Below are 17,025 nucleotides of genomic sequence, written 5' to 3'. Positions count from 1 at the left end.
AATTCTTGGAAGGCCTTCTTGTACTTCTTCGTCTAGGTGAAAACTTGCTTCAAAGTCTTGAAGAATGGCAGGCACTTGTCTGTCACTTCAGAGATGAACCTGTTGAGGGCTGCAATCCTTCCAGTTAATTTCTAAACTTCCTTCACCGTTCTTGGCGATGTCATCTCCAATATAACTCGCACTTTTTTGGGTTAGCTTCTATTCCCCTCTGGGACAACATGAACCCTAGAAACTTTCCTAATGTAACCCTGAAGGCGCATTTGCTGCGATTCAACTTCATCTGGTATTGTTTGAGAGTAATGAAGGTCTCCTCAAGGTCGTTCAAGGGTGCGGCTTCCTCTTGCTCTTGAGGAGCATATCATCCACATATACCTTCATGTTTCTCCTGATCTGTTTATTGAACAATTTGTTGACTAACCTCTGGTAGGTCGCTCCTGCGTTTTTTCAGTTCGAAGGGCATTACCTTGTAGGAATAAAGCCCTTAACTGGTGATGAAGGCAGTCTTCTCTCAGTCTTCCTTCGACATTTTGATCTTGTTGTGTCCTGAGAATGCGTCCATGAATGTAAAAAGCCTGTATCCTACTGTGGAATCCACAAGTTGATCTATTCTTGTAGGGGGAAGCTATCTTTTGGGCAGGCCTTATTTAGGTCTATGAAGTCTACGCACATCCTTCATTTCCCATTTACTTTCTTTAGTAGGACAGCTTTGGCCAGCCAATCCGAGTAATAGACCTCACGAATAAAATCGGCTACCAACAACTTGTTTACCTCGTCCATAATTTCTTTATTTCGTTTAGGGGCAAAAATCGTTGTCTTTGCTAGAAGGGCTTCTTCTCAGGATCTACATTTAGGTGGAGTTGGATGACCTCAGTCGCTATGCCTGGCATGTCCTCACGACTCCACGCAAAGACATCCAAATTGCCATTAAGGAATAGGACCAGAATTCTCTTCATTTGACTACTTAACGCCTCTAGCATCTTCTTCTGAAAATAGGATGTCTCTATCCGTCTTTCTTCTTTGATTAAGGGGCGGTATCCTGTGGACATTGTTTACCTATCACTGTTGTGTCTTCTTGAGGGATTTAAAGGATCCACTTGTAGACGGCCTTCTTGTGATCATCTTTATTTCTCCTATCAAGCTTTTTGGACAGTTGAACGTGTTGTCCTCATCTCAAGGAACAGCTTCGTGCTTCTCCTTGTTATCACTTCTAGATCTGCTAGATTCCCCTTCTTCACAAATTTCTATAGCTTCCCCTTTTGAATGAGTTCTTCTATCTACTCCTTCAGGTCTCTACAATCTTCAATGTAATGGTCGTGATCTTTGTGGAAACGGCAGTATTTCTTCTTGTCACACACATTGGGTGATGAATGTAGCGGTTTTGGCCACTTGAGGTAATGCTTGTCCTTAATTTCCATTAAAATTTTGTCAACAGGCATAACCAAAGGGGTGAATTTTACAGTCTTAGGAGTTTTTTCTTCTTTCGCTTATTTCCATCAGTACCCTAGCAGTCTCCCCTTTCTCTTTTACATCCCTTCCGGTCTTCTCTTTTTCCCCTTCTCTTTTTGGGCTTCTCCTTGTCCTTTATTGCTGCTAGGGCATCTTTGGCGTTCATGTACTTCTGAGCTTTCAACAGCATTTCTACCATCGTCTGCGGAGGACTTTTTGTGAGTGCGACCATGAACTCGCTGGATTTCAATTTGGCCTTGAAGGTCGTTAGCTACACTTTGTCGTCTGCTTCATCTATTTCCAGGATTTCTCTGGTGAAACACTTCACATATGACCTTAGGGTCTCTTTTCCCCTTGCTTGATGGTGAGCAGATGGTCTGCAGGCCTTTTTGGGTGTTGTCCACCGACGAAATGGCTTACAAAAGAATTGCCTAATTGCTAGAAGTTGTCAATGGACGATGTCGCTAACTTACTAAACCACACTCGCGCTGCTCCATTGAGAGTGGTAGGGAAGGAACGACACAATATCTCATTTGGGGGTTGTTGCAGACTCAGAGTCATTTTGAAGGTGGTGATGTGATCCTGCGGATCTTTCAGACCATCAAATGATTCGAGTTGTGGAAGACAAAATTTGGGAGCATGGGGCATTTCAGGACCCTTGTTGTGAGAGGCAATTCTGTCCTTCTGACATTTCCGTCTAAGTTTCGATTTGTTTTCTCCCTTATCTCACTTCTCAGCTCGTCCATCTTTTTCCTCATTTCCCTGAGGAGGTTTGAGTTCCACTTCTCAGGGGCGTTTGGTCGTCTGTGATCTTCCCTTCTATGGCTATCTTCATCATCATTCTGGTTAGTCCCAAAGCAATTCTCTTCTTGCTGAAGTTGTAATCTCATCTCCTAGTTTTTTCTTGTAAGCTCCTCCATGCTAGCTAATGAGTGTTTGGATTTGAGGGCTAGTTCTGCAAATGAGGTGTGTTGGACTCTATTTGGACTTTAGAGTTGAACGGAACTACACTTTCGAATTTAAGTACGAAATTGTCGTCCCATAGACAGCACCAAACTAATGATGCTGAGATCGTCAGTCGATTGGTTCAACTAGATAGGTCAGCACTGGCTTAGTATTGCAAGGTTAAGAACAGAGTCTCTCTGAGTAGTCACTGTGTGGTGCTGGCACGGAGTCTCCAATGATAAAGTCAGTGAATGGAATTCGTAGAGAAGGCTTGGTTGTGAGAGTGAAAATGAGTAGTAAAAGGATTAGTATTGTGTGTACCTTGTTCAGTTTTGAAATGCCTATATATAATTGTTTTTCTCTTAGCCGTTGTATTCCATTTATGGTGGAAGAAGTGCCTCTTTTGTATGCTTTGGGCTCATTCAATGTGGACTTTGATGAGTATCCAACGGTCTTCTTGCTGATTTGTAATCGTTCAGGATATTGAATGCTCTCTTTATGGCTTCTCTTTCATTGTCCATGCTAGATCTGTGTGGTCGATGGTGTCGATGGGTTCGTGGACAATGGCATTTATTGGGTCCATCATATATAATTAACTCACAAGCATAAATAATTAAATCTCATCCATTTAAGCCGAAATTATATGTTTTGATGGTTTAATTGTTAAAGTACATGACATGAAGAAGAGTTACGAGAAAGAAATGCAAAAACTAACTCAGTTTCACATATTACATGTCCCATGGCATTAGAAATAAGGTCCAACCTGAAATCAAGAACATGACATGCACAAAAGGAAACATTAATTACTTTATAAAAATCAGCCTCCCACTCCCTCAACCCAACCCACCACTTTTACTTTAATTTCACAGTTGTTGTTATCATCATCATCATCACTATAACTATCATTTACCGTGTCCGTGCCTTTGGGCACGATGACGAGAAAGTTCACCACCACTAAATCTTGCGCTTGTCATCTTAGGCTCGAAGAAGGCAGGAGCCTAAACCGCCAAACATCAAACTCATCATCTCCACTACCCATTCTTTGATCACAACTTTCGTCATGCCCGGCAAGATTTTGATTGTGTGGGCTCTCACTTGGCTCATATTTGACGTGTCTTAGTTGTTGGTGGTGGTGACAGTGAAACGAAGAGAGTCAGAGGTTTCTTGAACTGAAACATCAACGGTTGAGCGTATAGGAAGCTCGAGGACTCTGGCGAACACGTGGGGGAGTCTTTGGATCTTCTTGGAAGTGACGCCGTATTGGGCTGTCTTCATGTGTCGCTTCTTTGGTGCTGGGTATGAACCTTCATCACCTATATATAGCAAAAGGAAAAACGTTTCTTTAAGGTCTTGTTTAGGCATGAACTGGGACAAAATTGGCCTTTGCCCATTTCTATCAAAATATCTAGTATTTTGCCACTATTTTGAAACTAATTAGGAAGATGTCCTTCTTTTGAAACTTGATTTTCTCAAAATCGAGTTAAAAAAAAAAAAAAAATCTAGAGCCCTATAGTGACGTTCTAAGGACCTATAGTGGCGTTTTGAAATTCGAGCTCCATGAACTCGAGTTATAGGCAATTTTTTTATTATTTATTTTTACTTATAACTTGAGTTCATGGAGCTCGAGTTACAAAAAGCCACTATAGGTCCTTAAAACGTTACTATAGGCTCTTTAAAACGCTACTATAGAGTTTAACTTGATTTTGAGAAAAATCGAGTTTAAAAAGAGAGATATTTCCCTAATTAGTTTTAAAAGAGAGGCAAAATGCTGGATATTTTGATAGAAAGGGGCAAGCCAATTTTGTCCGTGTGAACTGTGAAGAAATTATGAAGAACAACTTTGCAGGGAAATAATAATATATAAATACGTGGCTGAGATTGGAGCCTTTGATAAGAAAGTAAAGATTGAATACTGTTTGAGCGAGAAAGAGATTCTTAGCATTAAGGGCGGAGGGTTGGAGTACGAAAATGAAGAGGAAAGGGAAGAAGTGATTCGTTTTGGTTGTGATGTGAGAATCGTTTGCATGTCCTTAGTTCTTGTCCACCCACTTTATTTCATGAAATTATCATAACAAATTAATGCTCACTTCGGGTTTTTAATTCTAAATTGCTATTTGTTGAGTCTTTTGATATTGGGACACATGTCACATTTTGATATGTCAATGGATAGATCTTAGTTTTATTTATTTATTAGAGTAATTGAAATCTTAAAGGAGTTGTGGTGTGCATTTGTGTTAGAACCTCTTTCCCTCTTCCTTGTGTGTGTATGTGTGTGTGTTTGTTTCTCAAAAAAAAAGAATAGGTAATTGTCCCACATTGCTTAAGAGAGTGTGTAATGTGTTATTTAACTTGCCTCACCCTCCCTTACAAGTTACCATGGTTTTTGAGTAGAAATGTGATATGTCTTTGTGTTAAAACCCCTTTTTCTCTCCCTTGTGTGTGTGTTTGTTTCTCAATATATATATATATATATAATAGAGAAATAGAAAACATAGAGAAAGGAGTATATATTCTTTCCTATTATGAAAAGATTAGGTTTTAAAGTATATAGATAGAGAAGAAATATGTTAACCTATTTCTAGCAGCATCAAGCAAATCTATTTTGCAAGGTCGAATTAATACATTTTTTTATGCCCAAATGAGTATAATGGGTAATATTGGTGGTCACATCAACAATGATGCGAATATATCATTTTTCTCACTTTGACAAACGTGAAACTTTTCTCAAATAAATGTAAAAGCTTATGTAAGCGTAATTATATTGGAGGTGGCTATGGATGGGTATTTTTTATTTTTCATTGGCCACATTAGCGATGCATAAAAAGGTAAAAATAGGAGAAAGATCATAGAATCAAATTTGCTTCTTGAAAGACATTAAATGATATAAAGAAAGATAGCCAGGGAGGTAGGAGATAAAAGGGAGAGAAAGGACCCTCGGATAAAACTATCGAAGAAAAATAATAGTATCAAGTGTTTTTTGAAGTTAGGAAGCACATGAGTTTTGATGGGGCATTAATCCCCATCATCCTCTCTGATATATACTCACTTATTCTTCGTCTTTCATTCATTTTTATATATCCAATGACATTTTTTGTGATATTTTAGCAATAAAGTTATAAAAAGTTAGCTTAATTGTAAGAGTGTTTCACCGCAACCCATGTTTTGGTAGTGTTAAGCAGTGCTTAATTTCTTCAAACCCTTAAACCATAATGCTTATTAGTATTATATATATATATATATATGTTAAGTTCTAAAGACTTAGGATTTGATGTATTTAGAATTCTAATGTGTAATGTTGGCAAACTATGATCAAAACAATATGTTTAGTCTTGTTTAGGCTTGCTTAAAGTTATATATTTTATGTAAAGTTGGAATTGAGAGGCTGCAGATGCATTGGTGCATTTCGGCCTAGCTCGATCGATCAAAAATTAGATTCGATCGATCAAATCTCGGGCAGAATGTTTTTTTACAGAATTTCCAACTCAGCCCAAGCCCATTAAAGATTAGGGTTTCAGATCTACTTCTTCCAATATAAAAGGAAACCCTAAGCCACGTTTTTAGACTTTTGAGAGAGAGAAGAGAGTGCCTCTTTTGTATCTAGGGTTTTGGTATCCAAACCTCTCTAAGTCTTTGTTGCTCAATTTTATGGTTTGTGTGAATCTCTTGTGAGATCCTTGAGGAGCTTTCCTTCACGTAAACTTAGAGTTTTCAAGGTAGAGATGTTATCTACACCTTGATAATCAATTTAGTTGTTGTCATTGAAGCTTAAAGAATAACAAGCGTGGGTGCTTGTAACTGATGGAGAATCTAAGAAAGAAGGAGTCCGTGGATTCGGAGTTTGCACGTGGTCGTGTTAGTAAGTTCTACAGGTGGGTAGATTAGGAAGTCAAGCAGGGAGCTTGTAAGTCCTTTTGTATGAACTTCGATTCTTTCATATAGTGGATTCAAGTTTACCTTGAAGGATACCTTGGTCAAATCCTCCCTAGGTTTTTACTGTGTGATTTCCTGGGTCATCCATATCTTGTGTTATTTATTTTTCCACTGCTTTATATTCTTGATATGATTATTTGATTGTGTTAACCTAGATTTGTATAATTTGACTAAGTTATCACTTGGCTAATTAACTAGTTAATCTGGTTGGGTTAAAGGGTCTAAAACCGTTCAATATATATATTATAAGTTATTCAAGCTCAAGTACTCTTTTACTCTTTTTTCTGAAATTATATAATCCAATAATTAAAATCTTTTTAACCAAAACGTTGTGTTTGAACATGAAAAATAGTCCGTAATCAATCAAATGCAGGGAGGAAGAAATATATATTGCCATCCTGGAAAACTTAAAACTCTAGTTGAACTCAGTTGTTAATCTTCAACTTAAGAAATGGAAGGCATACTAACTATTTTACCCTCTGGCTGAAATTTGCATGCATGGAATGCCAAATATATGGTGATTGTTAGGGCTATTATACAAAGTAATAATGAAAGAACAAGATTAACACAAAAGAAAAATAGAAAATAGATAACTTGAAGGCATAATATTGTTTTCCTTAGACAATATTTGCCCCTCACACTATTGTTGCTAAAGGGTTATCGCAAATTTATCCCCAGGATACAACCAAGATGTTGGGTTATATAGATAACAATTTTGAAGAATGATCACAGGATTACTTGTGTTTCTCTCTAAATTACTATTTTGTGGTTTTACAGATAGCAATTTTGGATAAGCCTCTATTTATACCCATATGATTATGTTTCATCAAAAGGTAAGTATAGAAAGTTAAAATGTTTCATAAAACCGTTCACAAGGCTTGAAACTTCTTCAACATTTTCGATCAGTCACCAGAACAATTCTGCAGAAAATTTAGTTTTCGAGTTTCAATCGATCGAAAGGTTCTTTCGATCGATCCAATGCTCTTTTCAATTGATCGAACAGGAATCGACTAGCGATCGAACTAGCTCCAGGATTTTTTCTTTACCATTTCGATCGATCAAGCCAAAGATTCGATTGATCGAAAATGCTTAATTCAAAATTTTCACTTAGAAAATTTTAGAACTTGAATTTTCATTTTATGAAACAATATTCTCTAAACTCAAACAACATTATTACAACCTGTCCTTCTATATACCTATATATACAACAGTGACAATATTTGTGAGTTATTAATTTTGGTCGTTTTCAAACATATAAGTCTAAAATCTATCCTGAAATTTACATTATTGTGATCCTAAAAGAAGAGGTGAGGGCTATAATATGCACGATGGGAGACAAAAGAAGGGATTTTGCCTAAAATGTTCTTTTGCATGTCCTTGTTGGATTCATCCTTTTGTATCATATCATGTTACATTAATTTATACCTTCTAATGTGGGGTTGGAGTTGGAGTTGGAGTTGGAGTATATATAAGACCACTACGTCTTTGTCCAGTTTGCCTCATCACATCACATTATATAAATAAATAAATAAATATATATATATATACACATACTTGTTCATCTTGCTATATATTTTACGTCATGTTTTCAACGAGTATACCACGATGATGTGACAGATCGATATCAAAATTATCTTAAATGTGCTCAATTGTATAATAAAGTTTCTTTCAAAATTAGTTTAAAGATAAATTCTTCAAACTTCTCATATATATATATATTATGTGAATTTTGAAAATCTAATCATTAAATTTTATGTTTTTTATGTTCTTAATATACATATTAAATTTTGTTCAAATCGGATGTTATTTATTATTCGATTAATAAACTTATTTTTTATACACAATTTTAGATCACAAAAACTTGAAATTTAACATTTTTTGATAACATAACAATTAATCTTTGATCTCCTTTTGCAAGCATATAAAGGATATTGTGCGCATCGAAAGCGAGGCCGCTGGGCTGGGTTGGGACTCACTTTGGTTGACAACTTATTTGTGTGGTGGGCTTGGGCTTCCTACACTGGGTTGTTCTCAACAATGAGACCCAATGAGGTCACTTTTTTCTCTTATCCTGCCTGAAATGTTCCCCCTCTTTTTACTTTCTGTTTCTCACTCTCTTACACACACTCTCTCTCTCTCTCTTTCTCTCTCTCTCTTCTTGGCTTCTTTTTCTCAACCTTCAACAACCTCCCCTCATCCCTGTGTTCCTCCTATTTATAGCTCAAACTTTGTGGAGTGGCTGTGATTATTTTCAGGTTTAGTGCCCCAAGCGGTCCAATGATATCATTCATAAGTGGGTGGTTAGGTAGTAGTGGGAGGCAGTGCAAGTGGCCTGGGAACTTGTTTTTCACCTTCTGCGGGTATCCTCGGTGGAGATGCTGTCTGAGGAGTCACCGAACATGCAATGGACGGGGCACCTGTTGGTTGTCCATATATGATCGGGGAACAGGACATACGACTTTGCCGAGAAACTCTGAAGTGGTGCATTATGGGCCCACGACTTGTGTGGTTGACGGATGGGATTCTCAGCAGAAAAGGATCGCGGCCCATGGGCCATTCACCCATACTGGGTCCTCAAGCCCAGATGGGCTCTGGTGTAGAGTGCCGTGCAATAGGCCCCCCTTGATTCGTCCTTGCTCTCGAGGTGAATCAAGGATCCCAAGGGGTGGCAATCCACCCGAGAAACCAAAGAGTCAGTGTCCGTCAATTGAGGAACGTGTTAATGCGCCTCTCAAAAGACGCTTCCAAACCTGATTGATGGCTTAGCCGTCATTATTGTCTGATGGTTCATGAACCGAGGCATCACGCGTGTGGTAGTTTGGGACGGCAATTCGCGTGGTTCCCAGTCAGCGGATCATTTAATGTATCTTGCCTGGCTTTTTTATCCCTATAAATAACCATTCCTGTCACTTTCATTCACTTTTGCATTTCTCACTATTCGTCCTTTTACTTTGCCGAGCATTACTCCTTCGTGGTTCATCTCTCAGCCCAGAACATACCTCCTTCTTAGAGCCCAGTAAGTTCCTCTCCTTCTTCTTCTTCTTCCTGCTTATTCCATTTCATTTTGTTCTTCAATACTCTCAGTGTCTCTTTTCTTCTTAGCATTTTTGCCTGTAGAATGGGTTACTCCCACCTCCTTTCCTCTACCAATGCTTTGGCTAGTTTTAGGGCTGCCTTCAATGTTCCTAGGGACGTTGATATTGCTTACTGTAACATGGGCGATATTGACATTCAAAGGAACCGTGGTGTAAACACGGTGTTCTTTCCCTTGATGGCCATTTTAGAGGGTGGACTTAGGTTCCCGGTTGACCCCCTGGTCCTTAATACCCTTAGGTTTTGTGGCCTTTGTCCCTCCCAACTCCCTCCCAACTTTTTCCGGGTAGTGAGTTGCGTGAATAGGTTGAACCAGTTGTACGGGTTATAACTAAATCACCATGACATTAATTTTATGTATAGTTTATGTGGCAATATCGAATCGGATTATTACTTAAAGACAAGAGACGTAAGGGTACGGCTCATTTTGTGCCTACCGGACTCAAATAGAAACTCGGCTAGAGACTTTGTTCGGGTGAGTGGCAACTGGTTTGCCGAGGAACTCCTATGTGCATTTTTGCCGAGCGATGTTGGTCGGTACCATGCATCATCCATCTAATCTCTTTTTATTTTGGTCCGTGTATAACTACTGACTAACTTTTATTTCCTGTGCAGAGAGCAAAAGATTCAAGCCAGATCTCAGGGTGGTACATGTTCGGGACCTGAATTTGGACAACTCCGAGTGTCTCACCTTATCCTCGGCATAGATCCCGTTTACTCGACTTGGTAGGGGTTTGGCCAAGCCTTGTTAGTCGACAGCCCGTTCCTTTCCTACATAGACGTTCGGCACGTGAACTTCCTTCCCTCCAAGTTTACCGTTGGCGAAGCACGTGCTTTCGATCCCGGGTTCATTTGTTCGGACGAACGACCGCCCATTCGTGACGAATCGGCTGAGCACGTTTTGCGAGCGCACCGAGAAAGGGCTCACGAGCAAGTTCAGTAAGAAAATCCACCTCCACCTGAAGACCCTATAGAGCTTGGGGATCCCGTTCAAGAGGTTGAAGGCGCAGCCGCAGAATCAATCAGCTCATCTGAAACAGAATCCGACCAGGGCAACGCCATGGTGGTCAGGAAAAGAATGACAATCAACTGCTTCATCTCGAGTGCACAGTCCGCGCAGCAACAGCAGCAATCCCTTGGCCAGGATCCCACTCCTCCCCCTGCCCCCGTAAGTCGTGCCCGAAAGAAGCAACGCACAACCGAGCAGACACAGACAAGCTCGGGCGATGTGCTTTTCAGGCCACCCCTCCAACCATCATCGGGCATCGTAATTTGAGAGCAAACAGCACCCACCGTGGCCTTATACATGTACTTTTTCTTTATTAGTCGTCCTTATACATGTACTTTTTCTTTCCCTTTACAAATATCGTTATGGTGGGCAGGCCACACAGTTATCATACATCGTGGACGGGCAGATGAAGGAGCTTGCCAAAGATGCCGAGCGGGAGAAAGCTTTGAAAGATGTTGCCAAGGCCACAGCCAAGGAGAAGATAAAACATGCCGAGGATGTAGTGGAAAAAGTTACTGCTGCAGAGAAGGCTCGGGCTCTAGCAGAAAGGAGGTCCACGGAGCTTGAAGTGCAGTTTGGAGGGACCGAGCTTAAGCTGGCAGAGGCCCAGAGTTTAAACGTCATGTTAGAGGGACAACTGGCCGAGTCGAAGACGGCGTTGGAAGCTTGAGGAAGCAAGTGGTACGACGAAGGGTTCGCTGATGCGGAGAACTCGATAGAGCCAGTCATTCGCCAAGCTCACCTGCTCAGTTTTGAAGAGGGCTGGTTCGCTGCCCTCCAAGCCATAGGGGTTCCCGAGGATTCCTTCTTGAGGGATCGCGGCAAAATCCCCTTCTCGAACCCCCCAACTACCACGTAGAACGCTCCTTTAGTGATTGATGAGGAAGAGACCACCAGCATGAGGGAGTTGGTAAACACCATCAATTCTCACGTAGAGCCAGTTGATATGGAGGCGATTAGCCATTCTCAGGCTGGGGGGGACGCCCAATTGCAAACATCTTCAGCTGACTAGCAACCTTTTGAGGATCCATCTTTTGTTCAAGTAGCAGATCTCTGAAGTTAATAGCCGTACCAGGTTTCTTGCGTTCTATTTTTCTTTTTCCTTTACAATGTTTAACCGAACTGGATTGCCTATGTCACCGGGCTGTGGTGACGAAACAATTTATTTCCTTTACGCCTTTATTTGTCTTTTGAGTTGCCCGGTTTTTGGCAACTAAACATCAGTTTAATCTTTAAATGCTGCTCTAAGTTCTTTTTGTGAATGCTTTACTATGGGATGCTTTCATTTGACCAAGCGGTCCATCTTCATCAGTTGTGCTTTTTTTTCTTTTTAGTTAGGTCCACCTTGCCCGGCAAAGAAGGTACTAAGTGCTCGGCCAGAAGAATCGAGCTGAGGTTCTAGCCTCTGTCCTTAGAAGCAAATAAGGTTTCCACCTGCCCAGTGATAGGAATCGAACCAAGGGTCAGGCTTCTATCCTTAGGAGTAAATTAGGTTTACGCCTTCTCGGCGATAAGAATCAAACTGAGGGTCAGGCTTCTGTCCTTAGAAGTAAATTAGGTTTCCACTTGCTCGGCGATAAGAATCGAACCGAGGGTCAGGCTTCTGTCCTTCGAAGCAAATAAGGTTTCCACCCGCCCAGTGATAGGAATCAAACCGAGGGTCAGGCTTCTGCCTTTAGGAGTAAATTAGGTTTCCACCTGCTCGGTGATAAGAATCGAACTGAGGGTCAGGCTTCTATCCTTAGGAGTAAATTAGGTTTCCACCTGCTCGGTGATAAGAATCGAACCGAGGGTCAGGTTAGAACAATGCCAATATGCACGAACAAACATCATTTCTCTTATTAACAAAACACGTACACCGAAGACACCTCAACTTCAGTGATAGTACTTTTTCAGATTGTGGACATTCCACGGTCTGGGCAATGATCTCTCGTCTAGGTCTTTTAAGTAGTAAGCACCGGTGCCAGCCACTGCGGTCACCTGATAGGGCCCCTTCCATGTCTGCGCCAATTTCCCTACGCTGGTATCTCGCATGCTTCCCACAGCCCTTCTGAGGACCAGATTCCTGGCTATAAATTCCCTCGTTCTTACGTCTTGGTTGTACCTCCGGGCGAGCTTCTGCTGATATTCCGTGAGCCATATGGTCACCATCTCACGGCATTCTTCCAACTTGTCCAAGCATCCCACCATCATCTCGTTGTTCTGGGCAGGATCAAACCCCGCGATTCGTGCACTACATAAGCTTACCTCGGTTGGGATAATTGCTTCCACTTCATACGCGAGAGAGAAAGGAGTTTCCCTGGTGGATCTTCTGGGAGTTATTTGGTAAGCCCATAAGACTTTGGGCAGCTCCTCGGCCCAGTTCCCTTTTGCACCCACTAGCCTTTTCTTTAGCCCATCTACAATTACCTTGTTCACAGCCTTGGCCTGACCATTGCTCTGGGGATACGCTGGAGTCAAGTACCTGTTTTTTATACCAAGTTCATGGTAGAATTCTCGGAACGCCCGACTGTCGAATTGCAGTCTGTTGTCTGATATGAGGGAGTTCGGCACCCCAAACCTTGTTTCTATATTCTTCCATATGAATTTCTTCACATCAACGTCCCGTATGTTGGCCAAAGCTTCCACCTCTGCCCATTTGGTGAAATAGTCGACGACCACAAGCACGAATCTTCGATTTCCTGTCGTACGGGGGAATGGGCCGATGATATCTAGGCCCCACTGTGCAAAAGGCCAAGAACTGCTGATCGGGTTCAAAGGACCGACAGGTTTATGGATCAAAGGGGCATGCTTTTGACACTGTTCGCACCTAAGTACATACTCGGCGGCGTCCTTCTGCATTTGAGGCCACCAAAACCCTTGAGTCATTGCCCGGTGTGCCAATGAACGTCCCCCCACGTGGCCACCGCACACCATCATGTAGTTTTGCCAAAAGCTTGCCCACCTTCTCTGGGTGTAAGCACAACAGGTACGGTCCTCCATACGATCTCCGATACAAAGTCCGATCTTCAGACAGCCAATACCGAGGAGCCGTTCTACGTAACTTGCTGCCCTCCTTTTCATCACCTAGGAGTTGGTCTTTTGCCAGAAAGTCAATGATGGGGTCCATCCAGCTCGGCCCAAGGGTTTTAACGGCTGCAACTTTGATCCTCGCACTTTCCAAACCATTCGACACCTTGACGCTCGGCTCCAAAACCAACTCGACTTTAATTAGCCAGGGTATCTCTTCGGCTACTGACGATGCCAGCGTGGCAAGAGAGTCGACGTGTCTGTTTTGAGTCCGGGCTACTTGGAATACCTTGATCATGCTGAAGCTGGACATAGTCTGTTTCACTCGTCCGAGGTATGCTTTCATCTGGGGATCTCGGGCTTCGAAATTGCCTTGCACCTGATTAATTACCAGACGTGAATTTGAGTATACCTCCACCTCCCAAGCACCCAAGCTCGAAATCGCCCTTAGTCCAACCAAAAAAGCTTCGTATTCTGCCTCATTGTTGGATGCCTTGAAACACAACCTAAACGAGTGTTCCAACCATATTCCTTCTGGGGTGATTATGACGACCCCCGCACCAGCCCCCATGCAACTTGACGCACCATCCACGAACACCTTCCACGGGCGAACCTTTAGTCGGCAAACTATCTCCATACTCCCCTTTGGCGAAAACTCGGCGATGAAATCCGCAAGGACCTCTCCTTTCACCGAGCTTTGTGTTCTGTACTGTATGTCAAACGAACCAAGTCTAGTTCCCCATTTCGCTATTCGGCTCGTGAAGTCTGACCTTTTCAATAATGACTGTAAGGGATACTCGGTCAAGATGTATACCGTATGAGCCTGAAAGTAGTACGGCAGCCTCCTGGTGGTGTGTATTAGGGTCAATACAAGTTTTTCCAGGGGTAAGTATCTCATCTCGGCATCAACCAGAGTCTTGCTGATGTAGTAGACGGGTTGTTGGATTCCTTTGTCCCTTAGTAGCATAGCGCTCACGGCGTGTTCAGATACTGCTAGATACATGAACAAATCCTCACCCGGTTCTGGCACCGTAAGCATAGGTGCCCGCGCCAAATAATCCTTAAGATCCATAAAGGCTTTGTCACACTCTTCACTCCAGCGAAATCCAATCCACTTCTTCAACAGCTGGTAAAACGGTCGGCATTTGGAGATGAATCGGTTAAGGGCGACTAGCATCCCGGTCAACACTTGTACTTCCTTTGGGCTGCTCGGTAGCTTCAATCTCCTTACAACTTCAATCTGGTCGGGGTCGACCTCAATTCCCTGGCTAGTGATTAGATAACCCAGGAATTTTCCCGCCCCTACACCGAATGCAGACTTCTCGGCATTGAGACGCAATTTGCGCCACCGAAAGACCTCGAATACTTCCTGAAGATCCTCCATATGCCGGGCTACCTGCTTGCTCTTCACCACCATGTCGTCAATGTATACTTCAACCGTATGCCCTATCATGTCTCAGAACATCCTAGTCATCATTTGTTGGTATGTAGCCTCAGCGTTCTTTAGTCCGAGGGCATCCTTGTATAATGGTAATTGGCCTCTGGGGAGATGAATGTCGTTTTCTCTTGATCCTTGGACGTCAAGGCGATCTGGTGATACCCTTGAAAAGCGTCCAGGAAGCTCATCCTCGGGTGCCCATATGTGGCGTCCACCAGCTGATCAATTTTTGGCACGGGGAAGGGATCTTTTGGGCATGCCCGGTTCAGGTCGGTGAAGTCCACGCAAACCCTCCATTTGCCGTTCTTCTTTTTCACTACTACGGTGTTAGCCAGCCAATCCGGGAAGAATATTTCCCTTGTTACCCCAGCATGCTTCAGTCTTCAGACTTCCTCATTCACAGCTTATACATGCTCCTAGGATGATCTCCTCGACCTCTGCTTCTTAGGAGTGAACAGGGGGTCCACCCCAAGTTTATGGACTATGAACTTGAGATCTACCCCTGGCACTTCATATGGGCTCCATGCAAACACATCCACATTCTGTATTAGGACCAGCAACATTTCTACCCTTTCCCGATCATCCATGCTTTCTCCAATATGGAAGTACTTGTCTGCATCTGACAATACCTTCACCTTGACCATCTTCTCGTCACATGCGTCCCCCTTCTCTTGTGAATTCTGTAATTACTATAAGGGGATTCCCGACGAAGGGAAACTACGCTCGACCTGCTCCTTCTGGTCGGTCTGCTTTTTCTTGCAATTGACTACAGCGACCAAGCGTTGCCTGGCTGCCCACTGGCTCCCTCGCACCACAGTGATACCATGGTCAGTAGAAAACTTCACCTTCATGTGCAGAGTGAACGGGACAGCCCCCATCGCGTGGATCCACGGCCTTCCTAGTATAGCAGCGTATGGAGAAAACGAGGAAACCACTATAAACTTCACCACCACCTCCTTGCCTTCCATATTGACGGGCAGAGATATCTGCCCCTCGGGAACCACCACTTTGCCGTCGAACCCAACCAACGGCGTGCTATACTTCGAGAGATCCTCATTCTTCAACCTGAGCCCCCTGAATAGGTCCCGGTACATAACCTCAGCGCCACTTCCTTGGTCTATCATTATTCTCTTCACAACGAAACCTCCTACACGGGCCGTGACTACTAACGCGTCGTCGTGTGGTTGAATCATCCCTTCCAAATCGCTATCGTTGAAAGTGATTGGCTCTTGGGTCGGTTTTATCTTCTTCATGGGGGGCGGCATGACTGAGCTTCCTCCTGTTGCAGTGAGGCCCCTAGGGGCAACATGGATGACCTCGATTATCCTAAGAGGAGGTGTAAGGAGGTTCCTTCTTTGTGAGGCGCCCTGCCCTATCCCTCGATCTCTTGTGTCCATCACAAACTCCTTTAAGTGTTCAGCCTTGACCAGCTGCCCGAGATGGTCCCTCAACACTCGGCATTGCTCGGTTATGTGACCCCTATCCTTATGGTAAGTGCAATACAAATTCTGGTTCCTTCTGGACGGGTCTCCTCCCATCTTGTTAAGTCACCTGAACTATGGTTCGTGCTTAATCTTGTCAATGATCCTATGCATTGGCTCTTTAAACGTTAAATTCACCTCCCTCATGTGTGCTTCTGGTTCTTGTATCCTCAAGTTTCCCCGGACTCTAGGCGGATAGATGTTCTGACGAGGGCGATTAACCACGGGCGCCTTTCCCTTGCTTTGGAGCTGGTCGACCTCTAGCCGTTTGTATTCTTCGATGCGCCTCATCAGCTGTCTCATGTCTTCGGGGGGTTTCTTGGTCAACGATTCTCGAAGTTCGGAGTCCTCGGGCAGGCCCATCCTGAAAGTGCTTACAGCAATCTTTTCGTTCCCTCCGCCGATCTCAATGTAGAGCTCCCAATACCGGGAAACATAGCTACGAAGTGTCTTCCCTACCCTCATCTTCATAGAAAATAACACATCCACTGGTTATGGAACTCGGCTGTAGGTCACAAACCGTATTCCGAACTCCTATATCAACTCGGCGAAGTTATGAACAGATCCCTTCCGTAATCTGTTAAACCATCTCAGTGCGGTGGGGCCGAGACTTAATGGAAAAACCTTACACATCAGCGCGTCATTGTGGGTATGCAAGGACATCATCTGGATAT

The 17,025-nt window shown here is 42.9% G+C and overlaps 2 protein-coding genes across 2 annotated transcripts; both read right to left on the bottom strand.

The window, feature by feature from the left end:
* Positions 1-12,298: 12,298 nt before the first annotated feature.
* LOC111990730 (uncharacterized) lies at positions 12,299-14,849 on the bottom strand. Its single transcript, XM_024022513.1, has 2 exons — positions 13,245-14,849; positions 12,299-13,144 (listed from the first exon to the last, which is right to left on the bottom strand). Exons 1-2 carry the CDS (start codon positions 14,847-14,849, stop codon positions 12,299-12,301), a joined length of 2,451 nt encoding a protein of 816 aa, XP_023878281.1.
* A 710-nt stretch (positions 14,850-15,559) lies between these two features.
* On the bottom strand, positions 15,560-16,408 carry LOC111990731 (uncharacterized). The gene has a single exon (XM_024022514.1). The coding sequence runs from the start codon at positions 16,406-16,408 to the stop codon at positions 15,560-15,562; it is 849 nt and encodes a 282-aa protein (XP_023878282.1).
* Positions 16,409-17,025: the final 617 nt, after the last annotated feature.

Source organism: Quercus suber, unplaced genomic scaffold, assembly GCF_002906115.3.
Source record: "Quercus suber isolate HL8 unplaced genomic scaffold, Cork oak 2.0 scaffold_1195, whole genome shotgun sequence".
NCBI classification, from domain to species: Eukaryota; Viridiplantae; Streptophyta; class Magnoliopsida; order Fagales; family Fagaceae; genus Quercus; species Quercus suber.
This window is presented reverse-complemented; position numbering and strand designations above follow the sequence as displayed.